This window comes from Poromitra crassiceps (genome assembly GCF_964638095.1).
Source record: "Poromitra crassiceps genome assembly, chromosome: 22".
Taxonomy (NCBI): Eukaryota; Metazoa; Chordata; class Actinopteri; order Beryciformes; family Melamphaidae; genus Poromitra; species Poromitra crassiceps.
The window spans coordinates 21,752,131-21,770,140 of record NC_139647.1 but is presented as its reverse complement, the minus strand read 5'-3'; the positions used below and the strand labels follow the sequence as shown (position 1 = coordinate 21,770,140).

Sequence of the window (18,010 nt, the reverse complement as noted above, 5' to 3'; positions counted from 1 at the left end):
CGGGAGTTTGTGTTTTCCCCCTGTTTTGGGCGTGGTTTCTGAATGATGACGCGCTCCGCAGTGTCTCTATGGACTCTGGGGGGGGGTCAGAGTAAGACAGGACAGTGTCTCTATGGACTCTGGGGGGGGTCAGAGTAAGACAGGACAGTGTCTCTATGGACTCTGGGGGGGGTCAGAGTAAGACAGGACAGTGTCTCTATGGACTCTGGGGGGGGTCAGAGTAAGACAGGACAGTGTCTCTATGGACTCTGGGGGGGGTCAGAGTAAGACAGGACAGTGTCTCTATGGACTCTGGGGGGGGTCAGAGTAAGACAGGACAGTGTCTCTATGGACTCTGGGGGGGGTCAGAGTAAGACAGGACAGTGTCTCTATGGACTCTGGGGGGGGGGGTCAGAGTAAGACAGGACAGTGTCTCTATGGACTCTGGGGGGGTCAGAGTAAGACAGGACAGTGTCTCTATGGACTCTGGGGGGGGGGGTCAGAGTAAGACAGGACAGTGTCTCTATGGACTCTGGGGGGGGGTCAGAGTAAGACAGGACAGGGTGGGAGGATGCTGTCACAGGGGACACACTTTGTTCTCTGGGATGGGGAGCTGGGGGGCCGAGGGGTCACAGTCCCTGGACGGGTCCTCAGACTTGGGCGACACCCGGCCCCCTACAGGGATGCGGGCGGCGATGGCCGACATCTCTCCCGTTTGACTCTCGCCGGTCATTCCAGGTCGGGTGGAGGTCTGGTTCAGGTGGCTGCTCTCTGGTATGGTCCCCATGCCGGTGAAGAGCTGGATTAGGCACTTCCTGAACTGGACACACATCGAGCGAGGGGTGTTAGGACAGAGAATCAACAGCGACGAGGAAAGACAGACAGACAGGTGTTCATTCAGATGTTTTAGGGACTATAATATACGGCATGAAAAACATACTTTAAGGTTAAGACTGTGGTTGTACTGGGCAGCTCCCACTGTGAATGTGTAACTGAATGAATGTGAAACAGGACAATGCTGGGGGGAAAACAACAAGCATACTCAGTTGACTTTCCCTGGATAAATAAATGATCAATGATCATTTTGTGATAATGGGATCTATCATTTAAAAGAAGGCTTAGGGTTAGCTCTGTTCAACACAATGCCTGGTTTAAATTATATCATTCTCAGTGACCAAACACATTTAGTACATCAATCACCATATTAACCAAAGTGTAATCAGCAATTGTTTCTTCATGCACAGACAGGAGGGCTGACAATCACGCCCTGTCAATAGCTGCTCGCAGAATGCAAACGAAATACTGTAGTTTTCTCACTAAAAGCACCAAAATCATTGGTTTCCACACGTCTTTAAGCTGAAAACACAAATTGATCTTCGTCCGCGTTGCAGTTCCCACTCTCCGTTGCCTCGAGTGGAAATCAAGAGTTTGAACCATAATGACCTGCCCAATTTAACACATGATCCTCCTACATGCCTCCCGCAAACTACAGTACTAATGCTTTTGCTTTCAAAGAGTGGCAGTAACACCTCCATTACCTGCTAATGCCATGAAACACATACGTGTTCAACACTTAGCAGCTCTTAAAACACTCCCACGCAAGGTCCTCATGTCAACTTAACGGCAAACTGAATAGCTATAAGTGCCATAAATCTGAGGATCCAAGGTAACCACGTATCTGTCTTTTAAAAGCTGTTCTACTAACAGCTTTCCAAATTTACTGTTAGGAGATTCACTTTAAATGGCCGATGATAATGATTTCACACATCTGCAACATTTATTATATCAGTGCAATATTGTTATGACAGCAAGCGTACCACAGGATTGGACATATATACCCATGTTGCAGTTGGATAACGCCATGAGCATGTTTGCGGAGCAGATTAGTCAATTAGCAGTCAATTTAAAAAAAAATCTTTCTAGAGTTTGTGGGGGAAGTAGAACAGTGTATTAGGCCCGTTCTGAATCAGTTGTCATTTAGTTTGAATCTAAAGTGTTCAGCTGTGACTAATGCAATATTATATGTATATTATTATATGACTTTACTTTCTGATTATGGTTTGGTGAATTGCATACCGTTACAGCCCTAATCACGATGCAAAGGAACACAGCACGCGTATATTACCTCCACCACTAATAGGGCTCAACTGACTTCTGTAAGTAGTCTGGCTTACTCATAAGCAGTGGGAGCTCTGCCCAGACCGAGATCTTCCTGCTCACTGTCCTTATTAACATCAAATCCACGTCTGCCTGGTCTTTCAGCAGTGATCAGCTGACTCTACACCACCTGGTCTTTCAGCAGTGATCAGCTGACTCCACACCACCTGGTCTTTCAGCAGTGATCAGCTGACTCTACACCACCTGGTCTTTCAGCAGTGATCAGCTGACTCCACACCACCTGTCTTTCAGCAGTGATCAGCTGACTCCACACCACCTGGTCTTTCAGCAGTGATCAGCTGACTCTACACCACCTGGTCTCTCAGCAGTGATCAGCTGACTCCACACCACCTGGTCTTTCAGCAGTGATCAGCTGACTCTACACCACCTGGGCCGTTTCTCAATAAGCGTTCTTGTGTGTTCTTGCGTTCTTGTGTCCCTGTGAAACGTCATCAGTCGCAGCCCAAGTACTGTTCCAATACAAAGTTCACATTTCACCAAGAACGCTTAAAATTCCCGGATGTGTTCTCGACACGCCCACTTTACCGAGGATGCTCTGGGTGGTGACTTGTGTCAACTTGGCAAGGCAGATATCCCAGCATGCATTTCGGCATAAGCAGAGGCAGAACGCAGCAGAGAAGACGCCATAAGCTCCGGGACGTTTTTTACAATTTAAAGTTTTATTTCATCACTAAATTAATTTCTGATGACTTTTGATGCCTACAAGCAGGGTAGTAGGTTTCAATAAGTGCCACTTTATGAACATTTATGGCGAAAAATGGCAAAAAGGTCCAGAGCACAATTGGCTGCATCTACATCAGCTGAGCTTTTTATTTGTGTAGTACTGCAGGCGGCCTCTGCGCTGGTATTGCGCAATACCCCCAAGAACGCATCGTCTCAAACTGCCAACAGGCGTCATGTGTGCTTGTGACCTCGCAAGTTCATTCTTCCAAGAACGACTAGCAAGAACGTTCTCCCCAAGAACACAAGAACAAGAATGCATTCTTGGTATTGAGAAACGGCCCTGGTCTCTCAGCAGTGATCAGCTGACTCTACACCACCTGGTCTTTCAGCAGTGATCAGCTGACTCCACACCACCTGGTGTCTCAGCAGTGATCAGCTGACTCCACGCCGGCTGGTCTTTCAGCAGTGATCAGCTGACTCTACACCACCTGGTCTTTCAGCAGTGATCAGCTGACTCCACACCACCTGGTGTCTCAGCAGTGATCAGCTGACTCCACACCACCTGGTCTCTCAGCAGTGATCAGCTGACTCTACACCACCTGGTCTTTCAGCAGTGATCAGCTGACTCTACACCACCTGGTCTCTCAGCAGTGATCAGCTGACTCCACGCCGGCTGGTCTTTCAGCAGTGATCAGCTGACTCCACGCCGGCTGCTCTTTCAGCAGTGATCAGCTGACTCCACACCACCTGGTCTCTCAGCAGTGATCAGCTGACTCTACACCACCTGGTCTCTCAGCAGTGATCAGCTGACTCTACACCGCCTGCTCTTTCAGCAGTGATCAGCTGGGCCAATCAGATGGACATGCAGTTCCCTGGCGAGAGGGGGGTGGGTTGTCTTATCCAGGCTTCTTTCACCAATACCTCTCAACACACCAAGCATAGGCATCTACTTCAGCAGATTGACTTATTTTTCTCCCTATTTGAAAACCGGTCGCTTTGAACCTGCTGCTATCGCCCATTCTCAAATCTGCTCATGTTTGTCATAACTTCCCTTCACACTTTGATCGTTCAATATACTGACAGGACTGTAATGGATTCTGTTCAAAAGATACGGCATGTTATTTACACAGGGTATTTCACAAGTAAACACAATGGCCACAGGATACATGTGACAGGCAGCTTGTGTGTTCAGGCGTAATTAAAGTAAACTATGTTTCTGCCCTAAGATGATTAGTGAACTGCACACAGCACAAGTGTGTTTGCTAACAATGAACAATCAAACCATTGATATTTTCACATTATGCAAATCTTAAATCATGCAGCTTTAAGAACGTGTTCCTTTGCATAGCCCTCTCTGAGAGTGGTTCACATTTCATGAGAGGGGTCAGAGTGCAGGCCAGTGGTGACCATGAGGTTCACTGCTGAAATGCAAATGAAACCAGATGTTATTGTGTGTAGAATTTGCATATTGCACGGGAATGCACCAGGGGGGGAAAGGCAATCAGATTTCTATTTCTATTTGATCCGTGTGCTCCAGTACTTTTGGATTTTATCCAAAGCCTCTCTTCCAAGACTTGCCCTCTCCTGAGAGCACCGGACCAGCCTGGTGGGCTGCTTGGGTTGAAGCGCGCCTATAACTTCATCCTGAAACCAGATGTTATTGTATGTAGAATTTGCATATTGCACGGGAAAGCACCGGGGTGGAAGGGGGGGGGCAATCAGATTTCTAGCCGGCTCGTGAAAACTCATTTTTGACACCAAATCAAATTAACCGCATCAGGATACGATCTCAATATTATGCTATTTGTAAATGGGGTATCTCTCTCTTCAACTATGATTAAAGTCTCTCATGTCCCAATTCAGGCTCCAGTCTGTAGCCAATCAGAAGGCTCTTCTACTGTACCAGCATGAATCCTTTAACATTGTATTTATTCTAGCTTTATAGGAAAAACACCACGCATAACCAGGATTAGACTTAAATATGCTTCCTTATACGCCATTTCAGCAATATTTTGTGTGCATGTGATTTGTATTAATTACATGTTGATTCTGAGCACATTGTAGTGGGAATAGGAACATGTAGGCAATATGGCAAAAGGCAGTGGTCTTCACTGCGACTGACAAAGCAATAACTAGAACAACATTACACCTCCCTTCTTGCTGTTTTGCTGACGAAGCAAATATGACTACATTACAGCTCAGCTCCTCATCTTGCTGCTTTGCATTGACAGAGTCATTAAGAGTGTCGTCTATTTCATGACTCCTGCATCTCCACTTGAAAATTAATGTTTTGGAAAAGGGAATGTGTGTGTGTGTGTGTGTGTGTGTGTGTGTGTGTGTGTGTGTGTGTGTGTGTGTGTGTGTGTGCGCGTGCGTGTCCACGCCCAAAACAGGGGGAAACAAACCCCCCCTTTGCCGCCAATCCTGGCGTTCTCCTATGTCGCGTGCATGGTCACGTGTTGCACACATAGATCATATATACGGAAGTTGAACACTCCAACTTACTTCCTTGACAGCTAGATCCACATTTTTCTGCACGCCAATTCTCACTGGCTTCCTTGTTTTGCTCGGGAGTACAAAACATTTTTTTTTACATTTGTTGTCTGCGCAGCCCCACCACACAACAGCTTTTAGCTATGTTTAATTCAAGGAAAATGACGCTGGTGTGTGGGAGTGAATGAAGTGCTTTCCCCTGTTATGGGTGTGGCCTATTTCATGCAGTGTCTCTCTGTGTGTGTGTGTGTGTGTGTGTGTGTGTGTGTGTGTGTGTGTGTGTATGTGTGTGTGTGTGTGTGTGTTAAGTTTCAGACATGATCACTATCTCTCCTAACACTGAGAAATGGAGCTACTGTAGCCAGAGCCAAGTATCAGTAAACATGGTAAATGGCACGTAAAAACACCAGCCATACCCTTCTAGGCTCACTGGCGTATACCATAGGAGCTAATGTATTTTTAACAGAGCCATGCCTGGACAATTGTACTCTCTGAATTTCACATTTTATTTATTCATACACCATGCATTATTGAAAAACCGGCTAACACCCAACAACAACAGAAGAAAAAAAGCTATCAAGTTTTCTGCAGCAGATGAAAGCTGCTGCATACAAGTAGCGATGTGTCTCTCTGTCTATCTACCTACCTATCCAGTAACTCCACTTTTGTAACTAGAGGTAGCTGTTAGATGATGTCACCAATGATGACGACTGTTACATGACGTCACCGATGATGATGACGATGGATGATGTCAGCGCTGTTGTCGATGATGATGCCACCGCTGATGATAATGTCACCGTTGATGATTTCACTGATGATGTTACTGTTGAAAGTTACGACGTCACAGTGATGATGTCACTGTTGAAGGTTACGACGTCACAGTGATGATGTCACTGTCGAAGGTTTCAACGATGCCGTCATTGAAGACGATGTCAACAGTGATGATGTCATCATTGATGATAAGTTATTCATCATTGAATATTTACACCTGACCTGTCACTGTTGAAGTTGGGTGATTTCACTTATGATGTCATACAGTAATGTTGTCATGTTGGAGGGCTATAAGAGTTCAGCTCTGCCAGCTTCACACTGTCAGGTTGTAGAATCATCCGTCCACGTCTACTCTCTTGCCCGCAAGCCTTTTACGGCCGTCATGTGTCTGCGAATGAATCCACTTGACACCAGATTAACAGTAGCATACTTTTGTACTGGGCATTGACCCCACACTGTCTTTCTGTTCAAAGGCTGGAGCAGCTTATTCTCTCCTATCTAAACATTTATAACATGAGTAATTGTGGATCTATGTGTATAAAGATTCCATTAATAAAGTGCACAGCAGCAGCATGTCTTGCATTTCTATCCTGTAATACATGGACATATTGATTTTCCTAGATAGAGGCGCGAGGCGAACTGGTTTTTCAGCTGATGTTAAACATAGATCGTGTGAAATTAAATAATGATCACTAGACTCAAACGCATCAGCTACCTGTTTGTTCATGAAGACGTAGATGATTGGGTTGTAGACGGTGGCGGTCTTGGAGAAGAACGCGGGGATGGCAGCCAGCCTGGGGTCCAGGTTGATGGTCGGACAAGCCGTGACCAAGATGGCGAAGGCGGCGTACGGCATCCAGCCCACCATGAAGGCCACGATCATCACCACCACCATGCGGGTCACCTGGCGCTCCGGCTTCCTGACGTTACCTGCCAAACGACCATGAGACACCTGGAGAGAGCGGAGAGAACACCAAACGTTTTGTAAGTTTGTGTGCAAGTTATCATTGGAAAATTCAAACTAAAACTCTTCACTGAAAATCATAGTAAGAGTTAACGTTACTAGCTCTTTAAGGCATGGTGGTGACCCACCACACCTATTCAATGGGAGGAGAAACTCTGCCATTGAATTAATTTACGAGACACATAGACTGAACAATTCAATGACCAAATAAAATGATGTTTAATCGCATGTTTTACAGAGGATTTGATGTAGCTATGGTCAGGGGGGAACCTCCATCATATCAGAGGTGGACAACATTGAAAAGCCCAATAACAAATGTATTGGTTTAAGCCTAATGTACAATATATAGCCTATTGTTAGTTTGAAATCTGAAATTCAGAATGTCATACTTTACACCAGTAAACTTTCTTTTAACACATTCACTGCCAGCCGTTTTTTTTTTACTGTAGGTAGGTTCTGCCAGAGGTTTTTTTTGAGGATTCTGGCTCATCTTTCAAGACCCGAGGATTCTTTTCTGCTAAGATTTTGTGAACACACAATATCTGAAAAGAACTAATAGAATGTGTGCTTTCTCTGTCTAAAAGAGTTAGTTTGTAGAGTTAGTAGTTATGTAAGCATTAGCAGTTGAATACAGCATGGTTTCAGCGTCAGAAAAATTATTCTGAGATAAACGGCTTTTTGTGAAATTCGATAGAACAGTCACTTTAACCATTCATTTTTGGCATCAGTAAGACGTTAGACATCTAAACAATAGTTTTGAACAGTAATTTCCTCCATAACAGCAGGAAACCCCCCTCTGCTTCCAACTCCTCCCTCCGTGTGTGTTCTTGGCTGCAGCGGCCGTGTCACAAGCTCGTTGCTGCTCCTGCTCTAACCTCGCGTCACCAGTCTCATTGCTTTGCTGCTGCTGTGCCTGTCTGCGCGGCCGCTCTTTGAGGAAGTCTGGATGGACTCGCTCGGTTCTTGGAGTTTTGGTTGAGAGCTTTGATGAAGCTTTTGCGATTCTGGTCATATTTATGCTGCGTGTTTCAAAGTGTGTTCCACCCGTAATCTATTATGCAAATTTGCAATCCCGCACCGCCAGCAATCAGCGCGAAAACGAAAGCGTTTTCGCCAATCCATTCTACAGTATGAGAATGGTTTCATCGCGCGTTCCCCTGCAGTTTTGGCTCTGCTTTGGAGGGCACTGTCGCCACTTAGTGGGTCGGTGGAATGGGTTGTACACGGTCGGTGGCTCCAATAATTTTATAGGAGACGTGGGGGGCGTCGATCCACCTCCCACCGTCAAAATTTTTTTTTTTTTTTTTTTGACGACTCAACTCGTCATTGGCAGTCAACCGTTGGATTATTTTTGACGACTCAACTCGTCATTGGCAGTGAACGTGTTAAGTTATAAAACAAAAAAATATATAGTCCATAAAGTAGGATTTCATGTGGATCTGCTTTTGTTTTTGTTTTGTTTATTTTAGCTGTTGCAAAGCATCCTGCAGGAACTCAAACTGACCTTCCTGAGCTTCCGTAGGAGCTTTCCGTAACAAAAGATGATCACTCCCAGCGGCAGAATGAAACAAGTGCTGAGGAAGGTGATGATGTAGCTGTGATCTTTAATGTTGCTTGAATACCTGTTGACACATGACAACAAACAGGTTTACATTTAACCTTTAGGTACTTGGCTGAGGTTCATATCCAGAGCACAACCTTCAGTCAGTGAAAAAGCTTGAGTTCAGATCACCAAGATTACAAGCAGCCAGTATGAGACCAAGACAAGTCCAAGTCAAAATAAGCTTGAGAAAGGTCCAAGTCAAGAAACATGAATACAGAGTGCTGCTAATTGAACAAAACAGTTAAATGTCCAGTGTGTGTAGGAATTTATGGCATCTAGCAGTGAGGTTGCAGATTGCAACCAACTGAATATCCTCCCCGGCCGCTGCGTCGCCTCACCTGCCCTATTGGCACACGTGTGTGTGTGTGGGTGTGTGTGTGTGTGTGTGTGTGTGTGTGTGTGTGTGTGTGTGTGTGTGTGTGTGTGCAGGGGCGGACTGGGATCATAATTCAGGCCGGGCATTAGATACCAAGCAGGCCAGGCCGATACGGGCCGACGCGTGTGCCGGCGTCCGAAGGGCGGCGGCGAAAAATTTGGGCCGTTTGAAGCTCAATTTGGGCCATTTGAAGCCCAATTTGGGCCGTTTGAAGCCCAATTTGGGTCGTTTAAAGCCAGATTTGGGCCGTTTGAAGCCCAATTTGGGCCGTTTGAAGCCCAATTTGGGCCAAGTCCAATTTTACAATGAGATGCACCCACTTTAACCCTGAATAAAGTAATAAAACCACTAGTAAACCAGTAGGCGGCGCCTGGCCTGCTGTTCAGTGAGTGGCCTGGCCTGGCCTGCAATGTTTTTTTTTTTTTTTTTTTTTTTTTTTGCAGGCCAGGCCAGGCCACCGGGCATTTGCCCGACGTGCCCGATTATGCAGTCCGCCCCTGTGTGTGTGTGTGTGTTGCTCACTAAATGTTATTACATCAGTGATGTCACAATGCCTCCTTAAGTGTGTGTGTGTGTGCCCCATTATATCACTGATGACATCATCAGTATGTGTGTGCCTCCCTATGACATCACTGATCAGTCTTGTCACAATGCCTCCGTATGTGTGTGTGTGTGTGTGTGTGTGTGTCCTTATGACATCACTTTTGACATCATCACTGATGACATCACATCATTAGCTAATTAGCCTAATTAAAGAATCTGGCTCCGTCAGGTCACCTGCACGGGTGCCCTTTACACACCCTGAAGGTTTCAGCCCGATCGCACGTAAAACGGCATAGCTGTGGCCGAACAGAACTTGAGTTAATATACTAAATTTTATATATATATATATATATATATATATATATATATATATATATATATATATATATATATATATATATAGTAGGTTAGTAGGTTCCCAATACTTTCACGTCTATGAGCTTTATGTGGCTTTCGAAGGCTTTTATGTGGCTGGAGAGGAAGAAGACAGTCTTGCAGCTCATTTGAGCTTCAATTAGAGGGGAAATTCTCCAGCTGAGATAAATCTCTGTGACACCATTAGGGGGCGGGGCCCTGGGGCCATTGATGCAGTCTAATTATAGCATTTCCACCTACTCGTGTCAAATGAAACAAGCTCCCGATTTATTTTTGGAAGCGACTACCTGGCAGACAGGCCTGTGTGGGTGTTTGGTCTAAGTGTTGCATGCATATTAATCTTTATTTAAACAGGGAAGGTTGGCTGAGCGTGCACTGGCGGTGGGTCGATGCTCGTATCAGTCCTCGATCGTTCATCCATTGTGCTCTGTATATCGCTCAATGAGCCATTAACCCAGTGGCAGTGGTTATATGAGATAATTGAATAGTGTAGCCTGTGCTGTGTGTAGCCTGTGCTGTGTGTAGCCTGTGCTGTGTGTAGCCTGTGCTGTGTGCAATGAGATGTATTTCAGCAAGGTAAACCAAATGAGCAGGACTCGCCGATGCTGTCAGACAGCCCCCGAAATAATCTAATTCATCAACACAATCGGGCTTCTCGCCACTAGCGGCAGCTCTTTTTCAGCAACAGATCTGCTTCAGTTTCACAGCCGTACACATTTACAACGGAGAGCTGCTCAGTACAGCTGCACGTTTGGGGGGTATCGGAGGAAGCGTGTGCTAGTCTACAGCTCTCCGCAGATCGCCAGAGGGGGTGGAGCAACGATCGGGACACCCGAGCAGGGACGCCCCAGGGAGCAGGGACGGCCGCTATAGGGATTTGAACCCAACACCTCCAGCTGTGCGCTTGCCTTCACAGTGAAGGTGCTACACAACACAACAGCCAGTAGATGAACTGGAAAGGATTTGTTATCTGTATCCAGACTCCTCAACCGACCGTATATTGACAAATCTCCGATATCAACTTTTTGGCCAGTGCAAGCAGCGGGCCCTATATCTGGCTTTTGTCCAGTCCAATTTGCGTGCCGATTTGAGTGCCGATGCTCGTGAGCGCTTTATCGCTCTGGCCATTATGCTAGGTTTCCGACCTATTCACCCGGTGGTGAATGTCACGGTGCAACCAGTGATGACAAGATGACCATAAACACGGCTTTTAAGATGCAATATGTCTGCATGTAGCAGCAGGCTTCTGGAGCCTCGCACACCTGTGTTGTTGTGTTTGCACGACCCTGCTGAGAAGTCAGACTTATAACCAAATGCTTTCTGACAGAGCTCAAGCTGTGTGCCGCAGCTCGAGGTGGATTGGGTTATCTATTCGCTATGTATCTCCATGGCGGGCGCGGTCTTAATTGTATTGTCTGAACCATTTGCTCCCCTGTGCTCCATGTGAGCAGCAACAGAGGGCTAGAGGCAGACACTCAGCCCCCCCTATCAAAGCGGCTTTGATCAAAGCGGCTAAATAGCATTATCCAGATGGCACCCTGAGGGCCGGGGGCGTCAGAGCCGACCTGTTTCTGGACTTTTTCCATGAGACGCGTTCACACGGTGTTTGCTAATACAGCTCAAAGAGCTGAGGGATGTAGACGTGGGCCAAGGGTGGAGTGTAGAATGTCTATGATCTTCGTTTGTCTCTGTGCGTGTGCGTGCGTGCGTGCATACATACCGTCTCTGTGCGTGTGTGCGTGCATGCATATATACCGTCTTTGTGCGTGTGTGTGCATGCATATACCGTCTCTGTGTGTGTGTGTGTGTGTGCGTGCGTGCATATAGACCATCTCTCTGCGTGTGTGTGCGTGCGTGCATACATACCGTCTCTGTGCGTGTGTGCATGCGTGCATATATACCATCTCTGTGCGTGCATATACAGTATACCGTCTCTGTGCGTGCGTGCATACAGTATATACCGTCTCTGTGCGTGTGTGTGTGCATGCGTGCATATATACCGTCTCTGTGTGTGTGTGTGTGTGTGTGTGCTAGTGGTGCTCCAAAAAATCGATTCTGAAAGGATCGCGATTCTTAATGCCACGATTATAAATCCTTCTCAAAATCTACAGATCCCCCCAGTCTATAAATCCATCTTATCTGAAGAACATAAGGGGGGAATTCCCCCCTAGTTTGCAAAATGAATTTAGGCCCTGACTGTAATACTTCAGAAGTTGAATTTGAAGTTCAGCATTAATACATTTGTCATTTTTTGTCTTAGATTTACCTTTGTGTGTTATTGCAATATAAAACTACATAATTGAGAATCGATTCTAGATTCTGGAATCGAGAATCGTTGGAATTGAGAATCGTTGGAATCGAGAATCGATTCTGGAATCGGATCGTGACCCCAGGAATCGGAATCGGATCGGATCGTGGCTTAGCCGGGTCGGAGCACCCCTAGTGCGTGCATGCATACATAACTGCTGATTTTCTTCACACTATTCTAATTTCTTGAAAAACTGTGTTGGGGGTTTTCTGGAGCTGTAGGGCAAGATTATGAAAAATTAAACAAATAAAGGCTAGAAATATTTCACTTTGTGTTTAATGAATCTATAATCTATGAAAGTTCCACTTTTTGAAAGGAATTATGGAGAAAAAAAACTAACTTTTCCATGATATTCACATTTTTTGGAAAGGATCTGTATACCTGTATGTGAGTTTCCCTACGTCACCTGAAGGTTGGAAGAACACTCGTCTCATACCAACATGTACTGTACACACACTCTCGTTAGGTCATTTCTCACCAGTTGGGCTCACAGGTGGTTCCGATCTTGCTCACAGTGTAGCTGTTCCAGCCCAGCACCGGGGGGAAGGTCCAGACGAAGGAGAAGGTCCAGACGAAGAGCAGACCCAGGCCGGCGTGCTTCCCTCGCAGACGAATGTTCCCCATTGGCCGGCAGACCACAAAGAAGCGCTCGAACGACAGGACGGCCAGCGACCAGAGCGCCACGATCCCTGAGGCAAACACAGCCAGAGGTCACAGGTCATTCTTGTGGGGAGATGCTGTTCAAACCGTAGCTGGGACAACAGCCTTCGCACTTTAGTAACCTCTGGCTATTTTCTTCTATATCACAATGCTTGTAGATTCCTCCCCCTTTTTCATGATTCCATGAAATCCTGTTTTCATTGTATCTATATGCTTTTGGGAACTTGTCCAACTGGGACTCCCTGGTGAGAGTGTAGCCTTCATCTTTCACACAAGTATCACAGATACATGCAGTCTGGCAGAGGTGCTGTATGTGGCGCTATGATTGCCAGAGATAGTTTAATGATGCAGGATGGACGCATTAAGCTGTCTCCTAATGGAGTAAAAAAGCCGATTTTAATCGCGGTAATAACTCACTCTCACGGAATGCTTGATTACGTACGTCTCCACTGCCGGGCTACTCCTACTGTCAGCCTGGCTCACTGGAGAGGATAAAAGAGGGTGTTCAATTATGTCAAATACATTACCCCTGCAAATAACCCTGCTGCTAAGAGGCCTCTTATGCCTTTTTTTCGGTATCTATTCGGCATCACTTGTCCAAACCTGAAGCTGGGATAGTGTTGTTCACCCAGAAAGGTGTTCGACAGAAGCAAGCTGTAGAGCATGCAATACACGAGTGTCGATTCAAAAATAAACACAAATAGATCATATTTTCACCCCCCCCCCCCCCCTCCTCCCCGAGTGGAATATGAAGTGGAGCATCCCACCCTGCTCTAAGGCAGTGAGTGGTTCTCAACGTGGGGTCTGGAGCCTGCTAAAGCATCCTGATCACATGAACCCACATTCTATTTCGTTCTGCGGATCTATCTGGCCTCGCAGTGATTTCCAGGAAATTACAAAGTCCCACCGGCCAATCGGGGACCAGCCTCGTAGTTGACAACGTGCAACTGCCCAATCAGGGACGCCCCTGGCAAAATAGTATGGCGGCTCCCGAAGCAACGAGCTGTGTGGCTGTAACGTTAACGCAGTAGAGTCAACACAGCCATAAAATGTAGTTATTGTTAACTTAGTAGAGTAAACAGCCATAAGTGCAGTTATTGTTAAAACGTAGTCGAGTCAACACAGCCATAAAATGTAGTTATTGTTAACGTAGTAGTCAACACAGCCATAAAATGTAGTTATTCTTAACGTAGTAGAGTCAACACAGCCATAAGTGCAGTTTTCACAGAAATAGACTCAACAATTCAACAAGAACAAGCACCCGTGGATTTTTCTTGGCGCCGTTCTTTCGAGTGGATTTGGATTTGACTGGATCCCATGCTGATTGGCTGAAGGAGTTTAGGCAAGTGCTCCCACCCACTGAACGGACTCCAGACTGATATGTTATATAGAGCCAAACAGAATGTGAGGTCACATCATCAGCATGGTTTTAACCGGGCTACAATGGAATTCTGGACAAAATCATAATCTAGCAATGCAGATCTGGATCCAAGAGACAGAATCTCTTCAAATGGGGTCCCTGGCTCTAATGTGGACTAGATTAGGGGTCCTTGATATTAAAAAGGTTGAGAATCACTGCACTAAGGGAAGAGGTAGTTCAACCTCATCCGTTTCTAATCCACACACGCGCACACGCACACACACACACACACACACACACACACACAGGTTATACAGATACAAGTCACCTGTCACACAACAAAACTGCCATGAAAGACTTGAACGTGATGCTTTCATGAGCAAACCCCCACAGCTGAATTCCTCTAATGACTAAACAATCACCGCGATTTCCTTAATGCTAATTTAACGGACTGCAACTAACGAGTATTGATTAATCTGTCGATTATTTTCTTGACAAATCCATTAATCATCACAAAATGGTGAGAAATGTCGATCGCTTTTCCCCCAAAGCCCAAGATGACATCCTCAAATGTCTTCTTTTGTCCTGACCAACACAGTCCACAACCTAAAGATACTCAGTTTACTGTCATAGAAGACTAAGGAAACCAAAACATATTTACATTTAAGAAGCTGGAACAAGAGTATTTTTTTTATTTTTTTTCCTCTTAAAAATGGTCTAAACGATTAATCGATTATAAAAAAAAGTTTGGCGATTAATTTTCTGTCGATCGACTAATCAATTAACCGATTCATTCATTGACTAATTGTTGCATCTCTATAAATGTAATGCATGAGGTGGGTTCTTTAGAGCAGTGGCTCTCAAATGGGGGTCCGGGGACCCCCAGGTGTCCGTGGCACTTTGCCAGGGGGTCCGCGAAAAGTTTTCATTGAGTTTCAGTTCAATGGAAATATTGTATGCTTTAAATCTAAAATAGTTAATGGATTACATTCTAATCTAACAAACCTATCAATTTAAAAGTCAAGCACGTTACCGTGGAAACAATTAAGCTTAGCCCAAAATCACAAATCAGAATGAGGGGGTCCCCCGTATATTTTCTATCTTGTAAGGGGTCCTTGGCTGAAAAACATTTGAGAACCTCTGCTTTAGAGCCAGGCCGGTCTCGCGTCCTAATTATGAACCGTGCTGCAGTGTGCTGTGGCCGATGCCCTTTGCCCTTTGACCTCGATTGTTTGTTTGCCCTGCTCTTATTCTGTTAGTTTGGTCTTAAGTGAAGCGGGAGGGGGTTGCTATCACACAGACTCACACACCACTATCTCCAGGAACAACCAAGTAATCCATAACACACTGCTCTGTGCCAACATCTAACCCACTGAGTTGTACTTCTTATCTAGGCTACTCTACAAGCAAACAGTGCACAATGTCCATAAAATCCACAATTCTGGCATAATGTCCGTATAGGGATTGGGTAACCCATACTAGTAGTATTGAACAAAGTTGTCTCAATCAATTTGATCGACGTACACATTCATATTTCACGTGAAATGAATTTCATAACATGCTCATAGAACCATGTGGCTATCACAAATAATATTTTATTGTCCATTCACCCATGTGGACTGTATGCTATTGACTGAGAGCTCAGATGTGACATGCAGAGAGACAACTGTCACTGCGACGGGCTTGTCAGGAACAGCTGGCCCATCAAGATGTCAATTTCAAACCTAATTAATGAAGTAGCCTCCTGCAGATAGTAGGTCACCAAACACCCTAGATCGAGAATCTCCCAAACCTCCATGACCACAGACAGACCCCATTTGGGAGGACGGCCATAGCCTACATGTATTGCACACCTAACTGTACTGTAAGTGGAGAGAAAATAATTGGAGGGTGATTAATCCTATACGCTGAGAACAGTCACTCTCATTGTGAAGAACAAACACTGAATCCTCTGGGGGGGGATTTGACCTCTCAAGGACCCATTGGGGAACCAGTGCGCTGTCTGTTTCAGAGGCTACAGTGTTCCCTGCAAACACACAGCAATCGGCCAAATTAGTTAAATGATATTAGTGGTCACGGAGGAGACAACCGAGGGGAATAACCTATTTATAACGGGTCATGCACCAGAGGATGCTTTTGTCCCACTGCTCCGAATGTCCATGCATGGCTTTGAATACTGAGCTGTAATCCATAATATGGTAAGTTGTAGAGTTTAGACAGCAAACAGCCACATATTCGAGAATCATATACATTTATTTGTAGCCTATTGCTTGATTGCTCTTTTTGCTCACACACACAATAGTGCAGGTCTGCCTTGCAGTTAACGTACAGTAGTGACTTTGTTGGCCATGTGCCAGCTGCTGATCCCAGACTCCATATTTCGCCCCACAGAGTAGAGCTGAGGCACGCTGCAAGACTTCCAAAACTCATTTCCAGAAGTTTAACTCTACTTAAACTAGGCATGCAGAAAATTGGCATACCCACCAAACTACAAATCACTAATATCCCCATGGGACTTATAGGCTATGCCTGCTCCAGCTTCTCAATGGTGACTTTGTGTAAATTACCTAATAGGCTACTTAGGTATTTAGAATATATTCCATTCCTATATGGATTTATAAAACTGTATTAGGTCTATATGCTTTTCCCCCCCCGCAAACTTTTCAAGATCAGGAGGCTCAAAGAAACACCCTGATCCTCTTCATTTGGCCTCTGATTGAGCTCAAATTGGTTTGTTTTTATTATTTGATCTCCCTCAGAGGTTAAATTCAGTTGTGAATGTTCCCATAATCCTCTCATTTGGAATATCATCCATGCAACCTTGCGCTTCAGGAGCCACATAGACCAAAAAAATGATTTGAAAGAGCCACAATGCAACAACAACAAAAAGTCCCTTTACTCCCTTTATTTTTTAGATTTTGATTTATGCATTTGTTTATTTTAAGTAGCCTAGTATTTAAAAGAGCCACAACTACCCATAAAGGAGCCGCATGTTGCCCTATAGAGCCTCGGGTTGAGTAGCCTACCACGTAAGAACAACACTGACACCTGCAGTTATGGAAGTTGCGCACTATTATTATATGACCTACCGAAAAAAGTAACGGCAAACCCCTCCAAGACGCAAGCCCACTTCCCGAGGAAGAAATAGCCCCGGGCGTTTGTCAGGAAACTTATAACTCCACCGGTGAGGGAGACGAGAAAGTCAGCGATGGCCAGGTTAACTATGATATAATTCAGCGGCTGTCTGAGTTGCTTGTACTTGAACGTGACAAACATGACGACGAAGTTTTCGCTCAGAGACAGCGAGGTCACCAGGAACATCAGCACCGCCAGGACGGTGAAGTTCCAGGGTGAGATGGCCCGGACGGGTCCGTTAAACGGGTCGTCTGGCTTGGAGAGCTCTGCCGCCTCGGTGTAGGTCACACCGTTCACTGAAAGACTAAAGGTATCCATTGTCCATATCCAAAAAGTGCTTGGCTGGCTTGGTGACACCTAACCGAGCGAAATCCCTGTTTGGTCCCAGCTCGTCTTTGGCATGCAGGTAAAAGTGCGCGCACCGGCTGCGCCGTGAAGCATCCCTTGCGCCCCAGACTTTTCTTTGAAGAAGTTCATCTCTTGATTAAAGCGCACGGTGGACCAACGCCAAAGGGAAATCCGTGTTCAGCCGCTTGAAAGAGCGCGTTGAGCAGAGCGGTGGCAAAGCAAACCGAGCGAACGCGCACTGGACGGTGCCTGCG

The 18,010-nt window shown here is 45.6% G+C and overlaps 1 protein-coding gene across 1 annotated transcript; it reads right to left on the bottom strand.

The window, feature by feature from the left end:
* Positions 1 to 556: 556 nt before the first annotated feature.
* Positions 557 to 17,726, bottom strand: valopa (vertebrate ancient long opsin a; the record flags this gene model as incomplete). Its single annotated transcript, XM_083658000.1, has 5 exons — positions 557 to 799; positions 6,800 to 7,036; positions 8,553 to 8,670; positions 12,732 to 12,942; positions 17,363 to 17,726. 5 exons carry the CDS (start codon positions 17,724 to 17,726, stop codon positions 557 to 559), a joined length of 1,173 nt encoding a protein of 390 aa, XP_083514126.1.
* Positions 17,727 to 18,010: the final 284 nt, after the last annotated feature.